This window comes from Camelus ferus, chromosome 2, assembly GCF_009834535.1.
Source record: "Camelus ferus isolate YT-003-E chromosome 2, BCGSAC_Cfer_1.0, whole genome shotgun sequence".
Taxonomy (NCBI): Eukaryota; Metazoa; Chordata; class Mammalia; order Artiodactyla; family Camelidae; genus Camelus; species Camelus ferus.
Genome location: NC_045697.1, coordinates 102,558,624 through 102,583,744, shown reverse-complemented (window position 1 = coordinate 102,583,744; position 25,121 = coordinate 102,558,624). Strand labels below are relative to the sequence as shown.

General features: G+C 37.0%; 1 protein-coding gene across 1 annotated transcript in view; it reads right to left on the bottom strand.

The window, feature by feature from the left end:
• The window catches only part of HHIP (hedgehog interacting protein), a 92,554-nt gene that overhangs the window by 7,874 nt on the left and 59,559 nt on the right, over positions 1–25,121 (bottom strand). The window contains exons 8-12 of the mRNA XM_006187214.2: positions 23,889–24,010; positions 21,207–21,330; positions 19,883–20,013; positions 16,703–16,784; positions 1,726–1,874 (exon numbers count right to left, since the gene is read on the bottom strand). Of these exons, the coding sequence (XP_006187276.1) occupies positions 1,726–1,874; positions 16,703–16,784; positions 19,883–20,013; positions 21,207–21,330; positions 23,889–24,010 (608 nt within the window). The remainder of the gene's footprint in view (positions 1–1,725; positions 1,875–16,702; positions 16,785–19,882; positions 20,014–21,206; positions 21,331–23,888; positions 24,011–25,121) is intronic.

The window sequence follows — 25,121 nt, the reverse complement described above, 5'->3', positions numbered from 1 at the left end:
CTAAATGGATCTGAGATGTGCAGCCACTGTAGACAGAATCAAATTCCTTGAATACATGTCTTTATACTTTTAGGGCACAGGGTTATTTTAACCTTTTCCAGTGCATTCATCAAAATTCAGGGGTCCATGGCAGACATACGGGAAAGAAAGAACAAGGAGAAAATAGACTAATACAGTCTTTTAAATTCATGGGTGATGAGTAAAAGTTTTTGCTTGGGCCAAAAATACTACAAATATACTACTTTCATAAAATGATTCTGGTTTATCTTATATGTTCAAATTATTTAAATTGATTTAGTGGAAAGATTAAAGTACCTTATTGAAAGAAAAGTGCATATTAATTGAAAGAATGTCTATTTTCATTTATATCATGTTATTAATAACTATTATGGTATGTATCATACCACCTATATTCAAAATTATTTGTTTACCTTCAGCTTAACATACTGCTATTAGAAGGCACTGGATAATATTTACTATCTGATGACTTGAGGTGACTTAAGAGGTTAGCCAAAATGTAAGTAAGGACTAAAACAGCAGAGATACTAACCACATAAGGGAAGCAGAGGGAAGATACATTATCAGGGATTAGAATATTGTTGCATTTGAACACTGATTCTCATTTTTTGGCCAATGAATGAAAAGGAAGACAGAATCGGTCATAGAATGTAAGCACTTGTTTTAAATATTCTAATTACTTAATTCCTGTTGAGTTTTCATTAGGATAGTTCTTTCTGAGATACGTAAGCATAGTATCAATCAATCACGTAACATATTAGTGCTGAAGCAATTTAAGCTTAAAATGTATAGTGCATATGTGACTTGAAATGTTGGGTCCTTTTTAAAGACAACATATAAAGTAAACAAGTGATGGTTATAATTTTTTGAAACAAATACATGTTTTGAATAAAGATGGCCTTTATGAATTAAGGATAACATTAAATATTAACTTGGGACTTTTAATTTTCATTGGCTTTAATATTTGAAGTAGTAGAGATCAAAATCTTTTGTAAGTAATATGTGCATGCTGGTTGTTGAAAATGTACTTTCAGCAGAACACCTCTTGAACTCCAGGTATAAATTCATCTAATTTTCTTACTTCACACCAAGTAGAATTTAAACACGATTGCATGTGATTGTGGAAGTCTCAAATTAAAGGAATAAACCTCCTTTGCTCTCTCTGAGCAGCTGCACACTTAGTTGATGATTCACAAGGGAGTGGCAAAAAGAATTTAAAAATCTCATAATATGCCTCTAGATAAGTGCATTTTCCCCGTTTATATAAAAACACCCATTGAAAACCCCTGTTTTCAGTGTGCTGCAGCAAGAGAGCAAGCAGTAAATTCAGTGAGGGCATTTATGGAGTGTCCGGAAAATGCTGGCATCTAGAAAGGGGCTTTGCAAACACCAGGTCATTGGCTGGTGTGAAATCTCAAACTCAGGACTGAGAGCCCACAGCGATGATCTAAGTTGTGCTGCTTTCATTTTCTACTTTGGGAATGAACTCAATCATGTTTACGATGAACTTATATAAGTGAATTGTTTACATTAGGAAAATGGCAAAGATTTCATGTACAAGTTCAGAAATCGACTAAGCATTACTATGATTGGAAATGCCAATTTTGAACGCTAGATAATTTTAAAGGAAATAGCTGATGTTAAATCCTTGCATTCCCGGGGGTTGTCCCTTGCCCACGCTTTCCCAGGGACAACAGCAGCACTGACCGATTCTGCAGAAGTCGCCTTCCCATCCGGGGCTGCAGCAGCACCTGCCGGTGGGGGTGCAGTGGCCGTTCCGACACAGCCGGGGGCACTCCGACGTCAGGGTCTGGGCGGGCTGCACCGTGGCTCTGCACTCCTCAGGCATCAGAGGTCTGTGTTAAAACACAACCGTTGAAAGAGCATTTTGGTTGGAAATCAACACTGGGATGAAGTGTAGTGATTTGGTAGCTTACACAGCGTGCCTCTTGCTTTCTAAAGAGACCTTCCTTTGAAGCGACTCAGACAGGAAGGTTGAGAGCTTTCTAAGAATAGAAAACACACACCGCCTGTGAGGAAACAAACCAACCAGTTTTGAACCAAAGGGAACATTTTAAACATTGTAAGAAACTTTATCATGATCAAAATTCGTTGACTAATAAGGTAACTAGGTTACACTGACATTTTGGTAGCTAAGAATTTTTGCAATTACAACTTGAAAAATAAAGATGAACAGTTATTTTAAAATTCTTTTTTTCCCCCTCCCAAAACTCCAAATATTTTTAGGACCAGTATCTGAGATAGGTTTCACAAGTCATTGGCATATTTGGCAATATCACAGTTGAAGGCAGCCATCAAAATGAGCACTTGTAGCCTAAAAAGCTTAGGAATCTTCTTTTGTTTCACTCTTACATTTCTTTTGAGATGCTTTCCCTAGAATGATTGTTCTTGAAAGGACAAGGATAATATACGTGTGTGTTTACAACTGACTCAAAGTTTAAACTCTTTATGCAAAGAATGAGATATATAAAGATTTTACATACGTATATGTATTTACGTATTTTTATAATTTGATTTTGTCCCACTATAAAGAAAAAGAATGCTAATAGTAGCAAACAAAAACATCTTAACTCTCATGTAAAAAGTCATAGACTTTGTTTTAATTGCTCTATGACTGTCATTATTTAGAGAGGGACTGAGATGCCTTCAGAAGAACATTTTTATAGTTCTTACTGTTTTTGAATGAGATGCTATCTTTCAAGCTGGTTCAGGCTGAAATCATGCTCACAACTGCTCATTACCTAATCTTTGGGAAAAAATGCTGTGGTACTTGTCTACGAGTCACTGAGACCTGTGCCACGGTTGTGGTGAGAAAGCTCTTTCCAGTGAAGGAATGTAGACTGACAGCTTCCTCACCGGTCACATCACCACCATTAGGATAGTCAAAGCAGCTGGAGTCCTTAAACACCCTCTCAAAGAAGATGATAATTATAGGTCAAAACCACCGCAAGAGGTAAGTGATACAGCTTTCCGAGAGAAGCAAATAATTAAGCCTTGAGAATCAGATTTCTTGAGACAGGTTCTCTTGTTATGCCCCTAAGGCAAGATGAACAGTGATAATTTGGAGCCTGACCTCAGGTTGTTTCTACAATGGCTCAAAACCATATTAAAAATATATAATGACTTCTTTGGCGCCTCTCTCCAATAAAACCCCACTCTACATTGAAGGCATTGCGTTTTGCAACTAACCTGACAATTCAGAAAACTCCCTTAAATCTGTTTGACCTCTCATTTAAATTTAGAAATGGTTGATTTATGTGAAAGGTACTTAAGGCATTCCACATGTTCCTTCAGAATATATTATCAAATATTTTCCATGTGCTCCCAATGGAGTCCTTCTGGGAGTAAGGAAAGAGTGTGATAAGGTGGAGAAAATGTTAAATGGTCATGCCAAGGAAAGTGAGGGCATCATCTGTGCTTTCTTATTGTTGAACAGCCCATGTCTGCTCTATTTCTTCCTCGTAGAAAATTCATGAGACGATGGTGGCATTTTTGACCATCAGAAGAGCAGTTTTCAGGAGTCATAAAGTTCTTCTGATTCCCAAGCCACCATCATTTACTGAGTGATATTCAGTGAACAGGTATTGTCCCAGTTTTACTGGTAACTGAAATTCTGTTTTTCCAGTTCTATTTGTTACTCACTCATTCATTCTTTTTCTGACTCATTCAAAAGAAGGGACCCAGAGGTAGAAAGTGTCAGGAATGTTACATGTTCTATGTGATGCAAAATATGCAGGCACATAGCTCATGTGATGATATGGTTTAAGCCTGAGTAGACGAAGCTAAAGAGAAGACAACGTGGAGATCAATAATGAAAAAGAATATGGAAAGGAATATATATATATATAACTGAATCACTATGCTGTACACCAGAAATTAACACAACATTGTAAGTCAACTGTAGTTCAATAATAAAAAAAATTATACCCACAAAGCTATAGCTGCTCAAAAAAAGAAAAAAGAAGAATGCAGGTGACTTTGATTAAACAACAACCAGAAGATGCTGTCTGTCTGAGGCAAAAGGTAGGGACACTGACGCGAGTGCACTGGGAAAACATAAGGGGATGTGATGCCTATGGATTTATTACTAAAACGCACTTCTTCAGGGCAGGGTATCTGATCCTTGTTTTCTAGCTGATCCTCCAATTAAATACTCTGACTATTTTTCACCAAACATTCAAATATGTGGACACTGAGATTGTGGAGGGAGTTCTAAGTTGTTTTTTACCTGAGACTGAGCAAATGCTTATCTATCTGTGGATGGGATTACTTCATCCTTGGGCTTACTTAGCTTATCTAAGACTGTGTGGTTGTCATTTATAAACATGATGGTTCCCTTACATTTTTATTTAATTAGCTAGGAAAATGATCTTTATTTGTCCTTTATGAAGTTGATAATTAACATTCCTCACTTAGCATGTTAAATAAATCCCCCCTTCCTTTTAGACTGTTATTCTATTGGGGAATCCTTTAATATGAAAATTTACATAAAACATAGCTCATCACTTACAGGACTTCACCTCTCTGAAGGAACGAGTTGTCCTATTTCCCCTTCCCCATTGACATGAAAGCTTCCTGGGGGAACAAACTACATATTCAACCCTCTTCAAGTCTAGTCATTTACTCTGCAAGGGACTGTGCTCTTCATGGGGATAAGACAGAAACAAAACAGGGTTCTGATCCTCACGGAGACCACCATGGGGGAAGACAGACAGGCAAACACAAAAGTATTTAGTATTAATTTGGGATTGAGGGATGTTATAGAAAGATAATATTTAAGCTACTGAAGTATCTTATCTCCTTCAACTACTTATAATCATAGGAGCTAGGAAAATACTATATAAGCATTTGATAAATGTTTATCAAACTAAATTGAATGTATATAGTAGAAACTTTTTCAAATACATTTTCTGGACTATAAACTCCATGAAGACAAATATTTCCCTCTCTTCTCTCATGTCTTTCCTGGACCTAGAAGACTATACAGCACATGGAAGATGCTTCTTAACAATCTGTTGAATGAATGAATGAAATTAATGGGATTTTAAAAGGATGTTTGTTTCTTTAAAATGCTATTGAGTGATGATATTCAGGATATGTGGACTATTTAGGGGAGGGATAACGTTAAATTCAAATTCCTGTACTTTTATATCATAAGCATAAAACTAAAAACACTCACTGTATTTCTCTCTATTGTCTAAGTTAACTCAAATGTTACAAAATTCTTCTAAGGCATGATTAAACTCATTTTAAACAAAGCATTTTTACACTAATTATAATCATAATAAATAAACAACAGGCTAAGAAGTAAGTATGACATAAAGAGATATGATTGTTTTCTCCTCCAGCTGGGAATTAAGTCAGCATATGAAAATTTATTTTTCTAGTAATATATTTGGGAAAGTCTGACAAAGGTTTTTGGTGATGCCAACCATCCGTCTCCTCTCCACCCACTCTTTGTTCTAGTGACATTTCTTCCTTCCATTGAAAAGAATGGGGTTCCTTTACATGGAATGAGGAGAAGGAAAGGGAATAAAACACGTTAATTTGAAATTTACTATTATTGTCACCTTGAAATAGACCATCTTGTGTATTCATAATTTCCACATCTACACACCTAGACCTGCACAAAAATCTGGAGTATATACCTATGATAGATTAACTCATTTTTCATTCTTATTTTTACTGGACTAGGAAATTGGGTGTTTTAATGCAGGCCTAATAAGAATTGCTTAGTCTTGTTCTTCTTTGAAACAATTACTTTCTAAACTTTTGGATCCTTAGCTCTACTGAATGAAGTCTGAGATAGCTTTCAAACTAGAAAACTTACCCAAAAGGATATGTAGGTTTGAAATAAACAATATATGGCGCCCATTTTTTGACAGTTTTCCCCAAAGTTCTCAAACTTAATTTAGATTGGAAGAACACATTTCCCAGTCCCTTTACACATGACAAATAATGAAACACTAAAGGGCTAGAGCAGAAAATTGTCCGACATTTTTTAACGTATAAAGCATTGTTTTCAGAAATGTAAGACATCTTCTCAGAAACGTACTTTGGCTGGTTTTGTGTTGTAGCGTAAAGCTTCAGATACTTTCTTGAAATAAAGGAGGAAGTTGAAAAGCCTGAGTAATTTGTAACACACATCATATGTGATGACTTTTTGTGAACAGCTAAGGCCAACTGTGAATGTCTCCCGGGTAGTGGGATGAAGGATGGTTTTAATTTTATGATTTTAATTTAATAAATGAATGAACCAATCAATTATAAGAAGTCTTCTGTGCATTTGTATAGAAACACAGGGGTAAATTCTGTCTTGGCAGGCCTGCTCTTCAGAGTGAGTGATGCAGAAATCTATCTACCATGTCTTTTACAAAAAGTAAAGGGACTCATTCTGAAATTTTTGTTAGGGGTCCGGATTTTTAATTTGTGTTACTATAAAACAAGGCACATAGCTCATGAGTCATACTCATTTATAAAATCCTAGCTCATTAGAAGTTTCAGAAGATGTAATAATTCTATAGCTTCTCTCAGTCAATCTGCTTGAGGTGATGAAGGAGGTGCTGTTAGAACTGTCTTATTCTTTTATCCATATTCACTTTGGGGCGCATGGAAAAGTGTTCCTTTGTGACTGTAACCTTGGCAAAACTGTTTTTCTCCCATGCTTTTTCCCATTCTCACGAGGCAGGAAAAAACTGCTAAGTCTAAATCCTCAGTACTCAGTGTGGTCCCGGAACAGTAGCCCCAGTGTCACCCGGGAGTTTGTTAGAAACGCAGACTCTCAAGGACCCCACCTCTCAGAACTACAGAATCAGAATCTGCACTTCAGCCAGTCTGTCAGGTGATTCACATGCATATTCCAGCCTGAGAGGCACTTTTCTAAATCAGGACCATTCCCGGCCAGTAGTGATTAACGGGGCCATGAAAGGAGTATGGTCAGGGCTTCCGAAATCTTATGATTGGATGGAATTTCGCCTCTGCCCAAGGAGGCAGTCTTTGTATGCCACCATAGATTCTGTGGTTTAATGGATTTCCTCACTCTGTAAGCATTTTGATATACAGCAATAACCCATAACCACTCATTGTTCCTAAAACCATTACTCAGCACTTTTACCTAAAAAAAGTAAGGAAGTGGAAAATTTTTCATGATGGGATAGATTTTACTGTTTTCCACTTACATAGCTTGAGGCATAGGAATGAGCACCAGTGTGTTAGTGCTGTGTCTTGTTTATTTATTGCATATGCACAGGTGATGTTTTATTCAGGGGTAGGAAACTGTTGGCTGGCTTTAAGTTGTGGCATTATCCTACTGACTTTTTTTTTTAATTGAAGTATAGTTGATTTACAATGTTGTGATGTTATGTTAGTTTCTGGTGTGCAGCATAGGGATTAAGTTATACATATATATTCTTTTTTTAGATCTTTTTCTATTATAGGTTATTACAAGATAGTGAATGTAGTTCCCTGTGCTATACAGAAGGTCCTTGTTGTTTATCTGTTTTATATAGAGTAGCTTGTATCTGTTAATCCCAAACTCCTAGTTTATCCCTCCCCTCTCCTCACCGTGTCATCTCTTAAATATTTATTTTAGTGCCTTTCTTGAAGGTCAACATACAAACTAATTTTTTTTTTTTAAGTCTAGATGATTTTCTTTCATCTGGATGTTCACTAAATTCTTCTCTCATGTTGACATTTCTCTTTTCAGTGTCAGTTTACCCATGACAGGTAGAATTTTGGATTTTGATGGACTTAGCATGTCCTGTGACTACACATAACCATTTTGTAGCAGTTCACAAAACAATAATACATCATAGAAGTTCAGTTTGGCTGTGAGGAATCTCATACATTCCTGATGCAATCGTATTCCAAGTAGGAGAACAGAGAAAACGGAATGTGTTTCTGTGTAACCAGGCAATATTGATCTCATTGAGACTTCATGGCTGTGCAGATGGTAATACATCTTTACTAAGAATATTTTTCAAGTATTTTTTTGAGATATACCAAAACACTGAATGTTTTAAGAGCTACTTACTTTCATTCATTCTTAAAGAATGCCTTCCTTGACCTTATATCATATGTAGGCTGCTTAGAAAAATCTTTTTATATATGTCTCGAGCAACCTTGATATTAGGGTAAAGGGAAAAGAAACTGAAATTCAAGAATCACTCCGAACTTATGAACATTAAGTATCATATTAAATATTTTAAATTTGTACTGTATATTTCTAGAATTCAAATTTGGAATGGGAAAACCAGTGTTCTGTCTTATTTCTCAAACTACTGCATGTAATGAAATGAGCTGAACAAGGGGGGGTTGGCCTTGGCTCTCTTCTCCGTGTCCAACATGCCTTCATCTTGAGATCTCCGACTTAAATGCTGAGTACGTGCTAGTGTTGGCTGGCTTTAATACAGCAGTTTGGGATCGGATGGATGCTAAACTCAAAGAGGACAGAGGTAGCAGCAGTTTGGTGGTTTGGGCTGCAACTTCCACAACTACTTGCTCAGTTTTGTTCTGGGGTTAAAGATACGACCACAATGAAAGCAAATAATGAAGCCCCTTAAACACTTTCCAGTAATTTCATATTCAGCTTTATCCTCATGAGACAGGGCTGGTCTTCTTATTCCCAAAGTCAGATGATCAGAATGTGGACGAGGGGATTAAATAGCATTCACACAGCTAATTACAGATCATCTGGAACTCTTTCCTAGCACAGCTTCCTACTCAACTGGTCCTCTTCAGGAAAGAGGGAGCTAGGCACCTGTATTTCAGGCCCTATTCACCTTCCTATCCAAACACCACCACCTCGATACACAAGTATCTAAAAGGGTGTGTGGATTGCCGTCATTCAACCTTATCAGCTCAACTCAATGTATATGTTTCCCAGGGAAAACTAAGGAATGGAAAGTTATGCATTTCCTTAAAAGGAAAACCTAGGAGAAATGACTAATGAAACTAGATAATAAGGTCATCTGCCTTTAGGGAAAAGAAAGACAAAGTACAGTTTTATTAAATTGCCTTACGTGTTTCTTGTATTATGTTTTCCAGGACCTAAATTCAGAAACTGGTCTACTACATTTGTTAGTGGTAAATGTAGAAAAATAGGCATTTCCACTTTAATTCAGTGGACTTGTTCCTGAAAAATCTGATATTCTACAGAATCACATACTGAAAATAATAAGGCTTATGGGAAAAATTAAGTTGGGGCAGACCCCTTGAAGATCTACGCAACTTTGAAACTAAAGCACTAAGAGAAACAAAACTTGGTACCTCGGGAGGGGGCGACCCAGGAGCAGGTCAGCCTTAGCTCAGGGGAGATTAGAAACATACAAAACCAACATGGCGATGGAAGTGAAGCTTTGAACTCAGGAGGAAGGGAACCCCGTGGAGAGCCAAGCAAGGCTGACGGAGTGCCTCCTGGGGGAGGGGAACCCAGTGCAGGCACTTATTTATCACTTTTACATTCAGCTAAGAAGGCTCCTTCTGCCTGTGCGATGGCAGGACTGAGACCACGTTCCTTTTCTTGTAATTCTGACTCTACTTGCTTGAAAAGCTATAGAATTTCCAAGTTCTGCAGTCATCATTCTCTTTCATAGGTGGGCTAATCAGTGTGAAAGGCAATCACATCATAGCAGAACAGACCGGACCAGGAAGCCAAATCATGGTGAGTTTTACCCATCTGAGTACCCCAGAACCTCTGGGCCGTTAATTTGGCAATTTATAATACACAATGTTCTGGCATAATTTTGTGGTCCCAGAAGGACAATATTTATCTTAGATAATATTAAATAATACTACATTTTTGACAATGTGTGCAATCTCCTGATTTAAGGTAAAAATAAACTGGAAGAAGGGGCTTAATTCTCATTTATATTCTCCTTCCATAGCACATAATACAGGATCTTGAACACAGGAGACAAACAAAAGATACCTGTAGGCTGATTAAATCCCATGATTAATCCTGGAGTATAATTGTACTTACTCCGATATGATACAAAATTAAAAATTGAATAATTAGGGTATAATAAAAAGCTAATGCCATTGCTTCCTAATATAAAGAAGGAGCTGTATTCTGTTCATAATTTTACATCCAAAATCAATTTTTTAAATTAAAAACTTAATTCATAAGCCATAATTGATAAAAATGTTAGACACTAAATAAGAAATGTTTGTAATTGGGAAAATAGGCATTTTAAATAACACCTTGATTACAACATGATTCAAAAGACTTAAAGCCTATTTTCCTTTTAGAAATAGTCTAGAAAACAAATCTTTTTCCCACTTAAAAAACTGCAGATCCACTAGTGTTTCAATTTTATGTCATATGAAGGCAGACATTTTAAATATCACTAAACGCTTTAAATGGAGGTACAAATTTGCAATGAGTGCCTGTCCTTTAAAATAGCACAAAAATGTCAGTTTAAATTCTCTTTGAAGACTATTAGGATGACAAATTCCCAAACTTTGATGTTATACTTTTTGATTCATTTGTCTATGTTGACAAAAATGAATCTTTAAGCAACAGATTTTTTAACTCAACTAAAATGAATTAGTAAAAAATGATGCTAAGGTGAAATTTTTTCTTTAAAAAGTGCATCTTCTTCTTGAAAACATCATTTTACAAATTTATGTAGCTGTTTTATGCAAGATTAAATCTGCCATTATCTCAAGTACTGCAATATCTGATGATACATTATCTCATAATAAAAGTATAAGATATTCAGAAGGTCTAGTTTTGTAGATACTACTATATATAAAATAGATTAATAATAAGGTCTGCTGTACAGCACAGGGAAATATATTCAATGCCTTGTAATGGCCTATAATGAAAAAGAATATGAAAAGAAATGGATATATAACTGAATCACTATGCTGTACCCCAGAAATTGACACAACACTGTAAATTGACTATACTTCAATTAAAAAAAATAGAAGTTGCAATAAATAATATCAGATTTCTACCACTGTCCCAGGCAGGGAAGAAACATGGGTGTTAAAAAGAAACGCTTTTAAGAGTTTTTGACTCTTAACAAATGAATCCCTTTTTGAAGAATATATTTTTAATTATTCATAATCTCCATGTTAGGTATTTTTAACAAATGCCACTTATAAGTGGCAATTCAATCATGTTTTCATAGCAATTTGTACAATTACTCTACAAACTGATATTCCAATATTCAAAATGGATAGTTTAAGAAAGACTACTATCAGTATAAAGCAGAAAATTCCCTTGGATGCTGTGGTCCCATGTCACATCTTCAGAAAATAAGATATAACTGTAGGAAGCCTTAGAGTATAAGCTTTTAAAATAACATGGTTATTTAGATAAATCTTTTTTATAAATTATGATATAATATTTTCTATATGTTTTTAAGTAAGTGATGGCTCTACATAGCATTGTGTGGAATACCTGAGTATGTTTAAGTGTGTTTGTGTACCTATGGACGCATACACAAATCTTGGGAAAGCATGAATAAAACTCCAGTTACACTTAAGCCACTACCGTATATTACGTATAGGTGCTCATCCATTCATTAGAAATGTTTACTTTGATCTTGTCCCGTTCTCTTATAATAGATCTTAAAAATTTCAGAAGTTGGGGGAGGGTATAGCTTAGTGGAAGAGTGAGTGCTTAGCATGCACAAGGTCCTGGGTTCAATCCCTAGTACCTCCCAAAACTTAAAAAATAAATAACATAAAAAAAAATTTCAGAAGCTATCTGACAGCTTAGGAAGTATTGTGCACCACAACCTAAGATGTAGCACACTGAGAATAAAACATAAGCTGGTGAGATAAGCGTATACCATTTTTAGTTATTGGACGTGTAGGAAAATAAAGAGCAAAAATGTGGAACATGCTTCCCTGTCTTTTAGACTTCAAATCCACCATGCTGAATGGATTTTTATAGGGCATATACTTGTTCATGACCTCTAGTGTTAAGAAATTCTGTCATGTTTGAAAACTAGTCCCTCGTTGAGCCTATGTCCCTGTTAATAGCTGAAAGGTCAATGGAGCTGCTAAACAGTTTGTATTACTGTCAGGGTGGCCATGAAAACACCGCCTGCAGCAAGAGGACTTGGCAGCTGGGTCAACAGGCACTGGGGGGATTTATCAACCCAGGGAGGCCACTTGCATAAAACTTTGACTGATGAATTGGGACCAGACTGGCTTATTGGGCTAAACCCTCTCCATTATGCATGGCTTTCTTTAGGATGGCAGAGCTGCCTGCCGGCTCCCTGAGACATATGTGAAGGATAAACAGAACTGATTTCCTCTCACAAAGTGATTTTCGTGAGAAAAAAGAAAAAGCCCTCTTTAGCATCCAGTATAAGGAGTAGGATGAAGATATTAAGAAAAAAATAAACAAAGAGCAGTAAGTGGGGCCGTCGAGGGGAGGAGCGGGGAGGAGGCAGGAGGGACAGTTCCTGATATGGTCACATGGGAGTCAGCGACATGACATTTCTATAAAATGACCTCTGAAGCCGGGAATCTGCATTGTTAATTTATAGACCTCTTCGGGGAATGGGCTGTGTGACTTGGGTGGGGAACAGATAAGCAACAGGTAAAATACATAAGACTAGGTGCACAGTAATTCAATCAACATATTTAAGAATAATTTTGTTCTACAAGTTCCTGGAGAAATAATCCTGGAAACATTTCCAAATCAAAAAAGATCATTTAGTTTAAGTTCATCTGAAACAAAACGTCAAAGGATCTTTGTCAATCGTGTGAAAAAAAATTGTGTTCTACAAAAATAAAGCTGGGAAAGTTCATAACTCTGTCAGGATTCTTTAATTTCCATCCCCCAGGAGCATCTGTTTGATTCTGAAAAGATTTATCAAAGAGCAAGCATCCAAGGGGAGAGGGTATAGCTCAGTGGTTAGAGTGCTTGCTTAGCATGCCTGAGGTCCTGGGTTCAATCCCCAGCACCTCCACTTAAATAAATAAATACTCCCCCCAATTAAATAAATAAATAAATATTTAAAAAAGAGAAAGCATCCAAGACATGACTTGGACATTTGAAAACTAGGTATTCAGAGCTATTTAAAATTCCAGGGACACCCTGACCCCAGTTTTGGAACTAAGACCCCACCTCAAAAGTTAAGCAATCACCTGAAAATAACTCTTGAATTCATAGGATGAACACCAATGATACTAAAGAGTTGAATATGCTTTAAATATATGATTTAATTATCTTCACAGCGCTCTGCAGAAATGAGGCGGGGGCAGAATGACAGGCAAAGGGGCCCCGTATGGTGACATAAGTTAATGGGATGTCCCACACTAAGGAAGATCCAGGGGCAAGACCATTTGATTCCCTGTCCTGCCAGGACAGACTTGCTCCTCGTCTTGACTAGCCTCAGATGCACTATTAAGTGAAACTAAAATTACCGCCCAGCTCCTGTGCTCAGTGGACTGAAATCTGCTGGCTGAGGGAGCGTCCCAGACCAGGGCAGGCAGCACCCAGTACTCAAGACTTTGTGGGACCCGATGAGTTGGCCCAGCAAGCTGGGAGGGTAATGGGTACTGACTTCATCCCAACTCCACTCTGCCATCAGATGCAGCCATTCCACCTCTGACGACATTCCTGAAGTGTGGTCACGGTTTTAACATGGAGGCAGAACCCATCCCTCCTCTGCTTGTTCCTCCAATGACTCCTGAGTTCTAGCTGAGCCTTAGAGAAAGCTCGCTGTATTCTCACTGAATTGTCATCTCTTTCATTATAAAGAATGGTCTTTGTGTTTTTATAACAAGTTATCTTGCCATCCTTTTCTGAGAAGGCCCACTGTAAATGATTGTAAACTTATGTATGTGACTTGGGTGGGGAACAGATAAGCAACAGTTACATAAAACCTTAGACCAAACTGGCCTTACAGACTGAGGTGGTAATTCTGGAACCTTGTGCACTCTTGCAAAAGGACTCAAGAATATTTGCATATGGTTTCTAAACTCTTTCTTTATCTTTCTTGTGTGTGTGTGTGTGTGTGTGTGTGTGTAGGGAAAAAGAAAAATATAAATCCTATGTTTGTTCATAAGAATGTAACTTCCATGACACATAATACAGGATATAAAAAATTTATAATTGGTAGTTATTCTCTTCCAGAGCCTTGAGTCAATTGATGTTTGAAGTTTATTCTGAAAACATTATTCTAACAAGTCTGGAACTCTTCCACAAGAATTCAGTTAATCTAAAATTTTAACTGGAGTTAGATTTTTGATGTAGCAAGAAATGTCCAGGTATTGGTTTTTCAGCTGATGCGGCTCTTTCTTCAAATTCTCCCTGAAACGTTTTAGAAAAACAGTTTTCCTCTGAAGCAGACGTCCTGAACACTGCTAGGCTTGTAATTAGCTCGTGTTTCCAAAATAATCCCGTTGACATGCACGAAAGTGTCTGCTTATACAGAACTTCAGCTCATCGAGAGAGAGCCACTAGAATAACAAACGTCGGCGTCCAAATCGAAACAGCATGAGGCTCCCGACAAATGTTTATGAAAACACGTGTTTTCTTACAGTCAGTTTAATTTTGAAATGTATGCCTATGCCTGTGTACAAGGACGGTGTCTTCGGGACCCTGTTACACCCCCCCCCCCACCTTCTGAAAACCAAACACACATCTTAACCCCAGCCCCACACATGACACGACTCACCAGAAACAGGCACCATAATGAGAAGTTGGGCCTTTCAGGTATGTCACTCGGAGACCACCCTATGAGTGGAGGCCCCAAGATCACAAAGCCAAGGTCCCTCATGGCAACCCCGGTAATTAGACACTAATAATGGATTGAAGGTGTAAAATTCACCTCAACTCACCAGCAACAGACTAAACAATCCAGATGAAGAGAGAAACATTTTTTTTATGAAGGTCAGGGAGAATTAGTAACACTCCCAGAAAGCTTGCAAAAGCGTAGTAACTTTGACAAACATAATGGAATAACAATGACTATTTTGAAGAGAATGGCGTTAGATCTGAGTGAAGTCCCCAGACCTCATTATGAATCATTAGAATGCTGCTATTTTATGAATTAACATTAGCTTGATTTTTGTTCTTAATATTGACAACTTCGACAATCATCTAAGTGTCTGATTTTTTTTTTTTCATTCATTACTTTTGTTCTCACGGGACACTGGTTTCAAACTCAAAGAGGGCAAAAACCCTTACAATGTATAGATGGGTACTTCCCTTGCTGTGAAAGAAAACGTGTACTGTTAAATAGAGGAGGACGCCTACACCTACCACTGTGTGACAGATGGGGCTATGTGATACTCTATCACAGAGAGCCCATTTAGTGTTGATTATTCCTCTTTCTGTTCTGCAGTACCAATGTCAGCCTATATTTTTCATAGGAAAGATAGTGTTTTATGGGATGGAAAAAGGACAAGAATCTCCGTGTGTTAGTGATTTTTTTTCAGAAAAACATACACAATTTATAACCTACAAGTGGAATTAAATGAAGGCTTTCAGTAAATTTTTCAGATTGTTGAAATTTATTCTCCCAAAAGGGGACTCTGAATTTGCAAACAGGTTCATGAAGCTAAGTTAGCCTGGAAAGAATCAGAAATTCCCAGCACAGCAGAGCTAGAGTCTGACCACCACTGGTGTTCACCGGTAGTTGTATCTGTGAGGATACTGAGATCCTGTGATAGCTGTTTCTAAACTTACGACTAATCTCTATTTGCCAGTATATACTTTTAGCAGGTTCTCATAGTTCCGATTTTATCCACAAAAGTAACAGCTGACTAATAATGAGTCCAGATCATTCGAAAGGTGTGTGTGTGTTGAAGCTGGGTGGCTGGAGAAGAGCAGGGGAGGGAAAATTATATTCTTTACAGGATTAAAACAGTCCCATCTTCCTTTTGCTGAAATAAACAACAAAATACTTCCATAGTTTTCATTTGTTTGTCACGGAGGCTGTGAGCTTCCAGACAGCTGTGAAACGAGGCTCCAGAGCTAAACTGTTAACTTAGCCCAATGACCTAACAAAAATCACACGAGCAGATGGAACGTCTGCCAGTATGTTCCTAGTTTTCTCGAAAGGAAAGGAGGGTTTAATCGCTCCCAACATGAGAGCGGAAGCCACTGCCTCATACATCAGGGTCCTCCTCTGACATTTTCCTGAGGACCCCGAGGCCACAAAAATAACGCTGCTCCCTGTTGATAACGATAATGACACGATCATGACCCCAGTCAGGCTTTAAAGTTCAGGATGTTCAGGTCTGGCCTCAGAGGCTGGAACTGAGGATCCTTGCAGGACAGCACTGAGCAGATGGACATGGCAGAAATGTTTATCTGTTAATTGCTAATTGCAACTCTATCACTAATTTTTTTTTTTTTTTTTTTAGGTTTCAGTTGGTACTTGTAATTAGATTCAAGTACCACATCCTAATTCTATGTATGGGACAGTCAGATGAAAAGGAAAATGCATTTTATCTTTTTATATTTTTAAACAGAAGTATTTATTTATTTATTGTGGAAGGAAGAGGTAATTAGGTAATTTATTTATTTTTTACAGAGGTCCGGAGGATTGAACCCAGGACCTTGTGCATATGAAGCACACACTCTACCACTGAGCTATCCCCTCTCCTCTATCACTAATTTGAATGCACTAAAATAACTTGGAGAAGAGTATCTTTGATATAAAGGAATATTAAAAAAAAAGAAACTCACCTTTTGGGATCCACAATTTTGTAGAGTTTTCCATTGTGAGTCTGGGTCATACTTTTGCTACTTGATAGAACGTAAACTTCACCTATGAAGAGAGAAGTAGAGTTAGTTAATCTGCCGTATTACAGGGCCTTACTTTCTATTGCCTAGTAGACATTTTATATGTATATAAAACATATGTGTAAATGCACGTGTATGTCTATATATGATATATTCATACATCCTCAGGAAGATCACTTGCCTGAAGATGGTGAGAGTTTCACAAGTCCATCCTCACAGCGCATCCAGATGCTGGTCATTTCTCCCCACATCCTCCTACTACTCCAGAGCGAGCAGATATTAATCTCTCACCTGGATTATGGCCACAGCCTCCTGACGGAGCTCCCTGCTTCTGCTCTTACTCGTCTATGTTTACTCTCAACATACCAACAACAGAGATTCCTTAAAAGGCAAGTTAGATCATAGAAACTGGATCACATTCCTGTTTCAATGCCCTCTGATGACTTCTCACCTCTCTCTGAGCAAAGGTAAGTCCTGACCATAGGCCTTCACCTATGGTGTCCATCCTAACCGTTCTGACCCCATCTGCAATGTTTTGCCCCCTCGGTCACCTCTTTCTGACCTCGCTGGCTTCTTGACTTTGAACCTAGAGGGAGGTTCCTGCCCTAGGCTCCTGTGTGTCAGTGGACTGCCACTAGCTGCATTTTTTTCCCTCTTTCAAGTCTGTGCTGAAATATCATTTTTCCTGACCATACTATTTAAAAGTGCATTTTCCCCAATTCCAAGCAATCTCTACCCCTCTTTACAACTTGGTTTTCCTCCTAAGCACTTTAGTACGAACTAACATACAACATATTTTTTAAAAAAATATTTGTATTGTCCTCCTTTAGGATAGAAATTTCATGACCACTGTTTAAATTTTTTTTAGTCTTATTTGCTACCGCAGCCCCAACTCCTAGAACAGAGCTATGCACAGAACAGGTGCTCGATAAATATTGGTAGAATGAGTGTGCAATGGTGAGTTTTATTGTGATTTATTCCACCCAAGATTGAAAAGTTTTGTTGCCAAGTTGTCACTATTAATTGATCATTTGATACCAGAGGGAGTTGGGCACTCCTCTTTAATTGTTAAATTTTTAAACAAAATATATTAGAATAAATATCTGGGGAGAGAGACAGAGAGACCCTGGTACTCAGTCTCAACCCCATGCCTCTAGTTCTTGGTGTTACGCTGTGTTCCCCATGATGAACCGCCACAGACAGAGCACGCTCTCAGGAGAGAACCGCTTTTGTTTATTACCATTACTTCCACGTAATTCACTATATAGAACGGATCACATGAATAAGGAATTAGAAGCTGTATTTGTGATTATATGTTTACAAGGCTTTAAAACTTATATTTGGTTCTCATCCATGAAACAGTCCTTGAGTTAGTCTATATTTCTCTATTCCACTCTATTACTGTGTATTAAGCAAACCATACTGCTTTCTTACTTCTGGAAAGGATGTCATGGAATTTACATTAAAAATACAGATACAACCAAAAAAATAAAAATGAAGTTAAAAAGCAAAGGAATGTAAGCAAAAAATTCATATTTATTTCATCAAGTATTTTATGTAGTTCACTGCATTTAACCCTTATAGCAAACCCATCCTCATTTTATAATTAAAAATACACCCCCATACGCATAGAAAAAAAGATTCTCAATGCTTTTTATTTAAAAAAAATGCAAAATCTAACTCATTTTCTTATATGGCTCTTAATTAAAGCCAAAGAGTTTCACATTAAAGAGTAATTCAGTGGAGGTATATTTATTTTAAATTATGAAGTATACATGATGTTGTTGCTTTTGGAAAGTAAGAATTGTGTATGCTTTATTTCTTGGTTCTCCCCCCAACATTGTATTAAGTGTGGGTTGACATTTGGTTATTTTAACCAGTCAGGGTGATGCTAACAGGATGAATGATGGCAAAAATCTGTAGTAAGGTCTGGGGAAATCAAAATGGTTCAGTCAGAACATCTAAATACTCATCTCTAACTCTGCTACAATTTGATCTTAACATATATTTTAAAATCAGAGTTTGCTAATGACATTTAAATTACATTACAGAGGATTGACGTGAGAAAGGGCATCTTTCTGGTTCCTCTGAATAGGGTGGGAGAATTTCAAGGGAAAATTAATTGCAAGGTGCTTTCAGTTCTAGAACAAGGAAGAGACAGGTTGGACTTCTCTGAATCATTATATTCCTGTGGCTGTTAAATCTGTGTTTTGTGTTTCAGGAACCTTGTCTGAGACCCTTGGTAACCTAAGTGAATGTCATAGGGCATTTCCGACAAATTCTCTGTTTGATATAGGAAGCCAAATCTGCAGGTTTAGAGAAAATATTCTGATTTAGGTGGGAAATACAGCTATACAGCTATTCTCCCTTAATATCTAGAAATTTATCTCCGAGGCTAAAGGAGCATGATAACCATAGTTTGTTTGGATATTGTTCTTTAAAAGAAGTCATTTCATAAGCCACATTTATCTCTGAAATTTAAAATTGGTAGCATTTCCACTCTTTGGTGGGTAACATTCCAATATCAACTTCTTTTTGCTTGTTAAGCTGCAGAGATTTTGATAATATACCAACAAATAAATTGTATGTTATCCTGTAAGACCATCAGTGAGAAGATAATTTCCATTCTCTTGGAAAGCAGACCTACACACTCAGATTATCTTGCACAAATTTCATGCAGAAAAAAAATTAGAAAATAAAGGATAAAGTGAAATTCAAATTGTAACAAATTTTTTATTTATTCCAAGAGACACAGATAAGTGCAAAGGTTTTCAGGTGGAGAATATCAACATATGACCCAGCTGCATCAGAATATCCAGACATTTAAAATTTTCTCTCTCTTCAGGACTCAAAAATTCTCATTTGTTCCTGCCTCCCATTTTCCCGCTTTGTTACTGTCATATTTCTGGAGTGGAGATAAGATTTAAAGACTCCCCAGAGAAAGTTTATTGGAAGAGAATACTGAACTAAACCATCTCGAATCTCCCCAGTAGGTCACTTTTGCTGTAGGTTACATTTCCAGCAAATGGAGGATGAGAGTGTTATATTTATTCCTCAGAGCAGAACAAAGCCTCTTGGGCAAGGTTTGAGAATGGAACTTAACAGAAAGAATTTGTACAGTACCTAATTCGTCTTCTCCAAATCCCAGGATGTGACCTGAAAAGTAACCTCGACAGGAACCACCGTTGCCAAGACAGAGTGGTTTTTCTTGCCACTGCTTGCTCACAGGACTTTGCTGGAGAGTTAAGAAATTCCTATAACAAAAACATACCATACACCTACGATGAAAATACGCTTTTGCCTGAAAAAACACAATGAAGTGTTTAAAATAAAACTCATCATAAGTAACTGATGTGTCACAGACCTGGCTTCCAAAGAGAAAATTAATACAGTCCAGAATGTGGGTGACTACTCTGAAATCCTCATGTGAGGAGAAAGTACTTAAAGACAGTATTTGTTTGGAGAGGGGTACTAAAAAGTATCTGAGTATGAAAAAAAAAAACCCCACCTTCATCCAGAGAATGATAGAATGATACTTCCCCTCCAGGACTAGACTCTGTGCTGGGAGAGAGGGACAGAGGGAAGACCATGGGGTCAGTACACTTTTCTAGCTCCTTTTAGTGACCAAGTATATTAGTTCTGCCATATGCCTGAATGCCAGTGACCTGGGAAACAAGATTCCTTTTTTGTTGTTGTTACAATTTTTTTTTAAACAAAATGTATGTATGTATGTATTTATTTATTTATTTTAATGGAGGTACTAGGGATTGGACCCAGGACCCTGTGGGTGCTAAGCATGCACTCTGCTATTCCCACCCCTTGAAACAAGATTCTTATTTTGGGGTTCATCACAGAGTTTCTTATTATCCACACTGTGACCTCCAAACTTTAGGCTAAAATTTAATTGTGTAGTATTCCTATCAGTGGAGACAAATTACAGTCTGGTGCCTAAAGTCCTGAAATTTTAGCAAAAACAAAACTTCTTAGCCTTCCAGATAATTTTTAAAATCTTTATACAACTCATGTAAAACAATAGTTTTCAAATTGCTTGTGATCATGGTAAATTTATGTTAAAGATGAAGGGAAGAGTTTAATTAATATGAAATGTTCATCTCAAGATTTTTTTGCTCTCAAAAGTCACTTTATGGATTTGATCAAGTTTGCTTAAGAAGCATCTTTTACCAGTGCCTGACATACAGCAGGTACTCAATAAATACGTGTACAACGAAGGTCTGAATAAATGAATGAATGAAAAAGACCAAAAAAAAAGAAGTATCTTTTAGGAAGTTCTTTAATTATACTATCATACTTAGTGGAACTAAAAATAAATAATAACGTTTGTGTGTGTCCCAGACCTGACCTCCAAAGGGAGACAATCGTTTGAATATCTTATGGCAGTTTGTCCCGGCATCAATGGATATGCCGTTCGTGGTATCAGGAAACGTACCCATTTCGGTCTCCAAACACGTAGCTGCCATACAGCCTTTCAGACTGGCAGCCTCGGTAAACAAATCCGCCCACCAAAGGACCATTACTGAACGGCTTGAATTCTAAAAGTGACGGCTCACTTTCTGGAAATAAATAAACATAACATTAGATCAAATGAAACATATTTTTCATAAATGAAAAGTAATGTTAGGCCACACAACAATTATTACAGTAATTTACTTTAACTCAGAAATGTGTTCCTTGCTCCATAAGATGGATCCTTGTTACAAATATTTAGTAAAAATAATTACTCCTTTTGCTTAAATATAACATTTAAAGGGCCTTCCATGTATAGTGGAATGAAATAGGACTGCACTGTCAATTCTTGTTATTATAATTGCCAAGACATACCACATTTTCAATGAAATTAGAATCTGGATGTTTTTAGAAATCATGGTTATTTACTTTAGAATCAAAATACACAAAAAGAATACTAAATTTTACTAATATTTAATTTTTTGTAGAAATGCATCTGCATATACCTAGTAAACTGAGCCAGACCTCTTGTCAAGCTATATAAAACTGTTTAAATGTTCACACCACAATGAAAATAAAGGTATGGTACATAAAAGATTTTCAAAATGACGTTTGTTCTATACTTTAAAACACTGTCACTTAGTCAAGTAATATCTTCACTTACAATGTTTTAAAAGTTTTGTCTATCGAGTCTTGTGGTTAACAGAATCTATTCCAGTAGAGCCATGTAACTCAGTCTTTCCATGCATGTCACTATGGACTTGAATACAAATATGCCAATTGCAATGGAAAAGATATAAAGCCAGCTGCAAATTAATCTGAAAATTACTTACTACATACTTGAATAAGTTGCTATCAACAGGAAGTATTTTAGGCAAAAGCTCTTGTGGACAGACAGTCATTTTAAGTCCTTCCCCCTATTACGGTGAATATGGTATTATAAAAAGTAGAAAAGATAAGTTTTAAACAACCAGTATACTGAGAGGCAGCGTAATTGAATGAGTAAGGTCATGAACTGTGGAGTCAGGCTGCCTGGGTTCAAATCCAGGTCCTGTCACTCTATGTTGTGGGACAGTTAACCTTTCTGTGTCTCAGTTTCCTCATCTGTACAATGTGGGCAATAACCGTGCCTATCACATAGGGTTTTCCTGTAAATGACATGAGTGAAATTTATAAAGTGCTTACTACAGGGGCTGGCATGTAGTAAGTGCTGTGGATGTGGTTATTTGGTTTTGGGATTTTTTCAGCTTTACTGAGGTATAATTAACAAATAAAATTGTAAGATATTTAAAGTGTACATCATGGCAATTTGATATACATATACATTGTGAAAGGATTCTGTGGCTATATTTGTAATACATAAATGTAGGGCTGGCAATATTGTAACCAGTTTCAGCTGCACCCCAATTAATGTGATTGTAGAATTTAGTTTAATCTACAAATATAGCCAAAATTCCATCAAGCTAGTGACTCATTAGATTTTTTTTCTAACCACATTATTCTTTGCTTTGGCTTTTATAAGATGCACACACACATACATGAATATCTGAAAAAAAATAAAGTAAAATAACTGAATACCACATGAACCAACACAGCTGCTTCATTCCTGGTACTAAATAAATATCTGTATTGAATGAATAAATAGAAGAAGCAATCAATTTAATAATCTTAATCTACAATGTTCCCTGAATCATCATATTTGATTTACTGTGTCCTCCAAAAAGAGTAAATACAAAAGCACTAAAAAATATTAACTTTATATATATTTAAATTTTTTCTTGTATATATATTTTTATTGAAGTATAGTCAGTTTACAATGTTGTGTCAATTTCTGGTGTACAGCACAATGCTTCAGTCACACATGAATGTATATATATTCATTTTCACCATAAGTTACTACAAGACATTGAACATGGTTCCCTGTGCTATACATTATGAACTTGTAGTTTATCTATTTTATATATGTTAGTTAGTATGTGCAGATCTCTAACTCCCAATTTGTCCCTTCCCACCCTGTTTCCCTCCGGGAGCCATAAGTGTGTTTTCTATGTCTGTGAGTTAGCTTTATATTTTAATATGTATCGCTAAATACTCTAGTAATCATGTTATTAAATATAAGGTCTAAACATTCCATCTTCATGACTTGGGTAAATAACATGTTTTTACAAGTCTATTACTTTGTTTTCTCTAAAATAAACACCTTTAAAAATTACTTTCTTATTTGAAACACATAATTTTCCTAATTGCTGAGACTAGCACGTTGGGTATTGAGAAATTTCTTACCTTTAACACTTCTTTTTTCCTCTGTGTATAAGATGTTAAGACAAGTTCTCCCTTATATATTAAATAAATAGAAGGTATTCATCTTGATTTTCAGATGAGCAAAATATAAACTGCTAACTTCTGAAGGTCCATTAAATTTTTTGGACCCACAGAGCACCATTCAATCCATGGGAAAGGTAATTACCCCAATGGAACCCCTAGGGCTTGTAAGAGTCACTGGTCCTTTAAGAGGGGAGCAGTTGACTACCTCACCACTGTAATGCTAGTGTTTTGAGGCCTTCCCAAATGCCCATTTTGCAGAAATCCCTTTCTCTTCAATTAATACACTAAAATAAAACAAAGCCCAAACTAAAGCCAAATCAACAAATTATGCTCTACTTACCATAATCTTTCCCCTTTATTATCTGTAGGATTCTGGCTATTGATCTGTTCTTCCCATTGGAGTCTGAGCAAAGTATTGTTAAATTGATGTTTATATCAGTGGGGTGTCGATCTACAGCACATCTGCAAGAAAAGGGGGGACACCCGTGAATTTCTCCCAGGGTATCTTTCAAGCTCAGACTAGAGATTCCTGACACAGGAACCCTCTGTGGGCTTGGCAAGGCTCCTATGGGCTATTTAGTTTGGATCCTGTAGAAACAGCTGAAGGAAACATCCTGACATGTTTGTTTACTCTGCTGCAGTTTAATGATCTCTGGGGTATATTTCTTAATTTCTCTTGGTATCTCTCTCCATGATGAATGTGCACACTGACTTAAAACATTTGCTAGTCTGTTGTTAAGGAATACCCCATGTATAATAGTCTGGCAAGTGTAAGAATCAGTGGCATCATTGATTCACATCTGCAACACACACTGTAGGACATGTGGTCCCCAACTTATGATGATTCAGCACTAGGATGGTGTGAAAGTATGACACATGCCGTAGGAACTGTACGTCCAGTTTTGAACTTTGATTTTCCCCCGGGCTAGCGACATGCATGCAGTACATTGCTCTCTCATGATGCTGGGCAGCTCCCGGTCAGCAGTGCGATCACGAGGGTAAACAACCAATACACTGACAACCATTCTGTATCCCTACAGCTATCCTGTTTTCCACTTTCAGTACAGTATTCAATAAATGACATGAGATAGTCAATGTCAAATACGCTCTGTGTTAGAAGATTTTGCACTTCTGTAGGCTAATATAAGTGCTCTGAGCACGTTTACTGTGGGCTAGGCTAAGCTATGATGCTCGGTAGGCGAGGTGCATTAAGTGTATTTTTGACTTAAGGTATCTTCAGCTTATTCTGATTTCGTTGGGACAGAACTCCATTGTAAGTCAAGGAAGATCTGTGTTAGTTATAGCATTAGTTGTATATTTCTTAGATAGAATCACTACATTCTGAAGTGCAGGCTGCTCTAACAAAGGAAAGCATGCACTCCAATTCAAGGAATAAAATTAAGCTGGTCCCCACAACCACTGAGGTCTTCATGTGAACTCTGACTTCATGTTTACCCGTAATCTGGGGCCAGAATATTTCTGTGGCTTAAGCCACAGAATGTAAATTCCATGAGGAAGGGAACCACTTCCAACTTCTTTATCACTGTATTATATAATATTAGAGGGGCTCAAT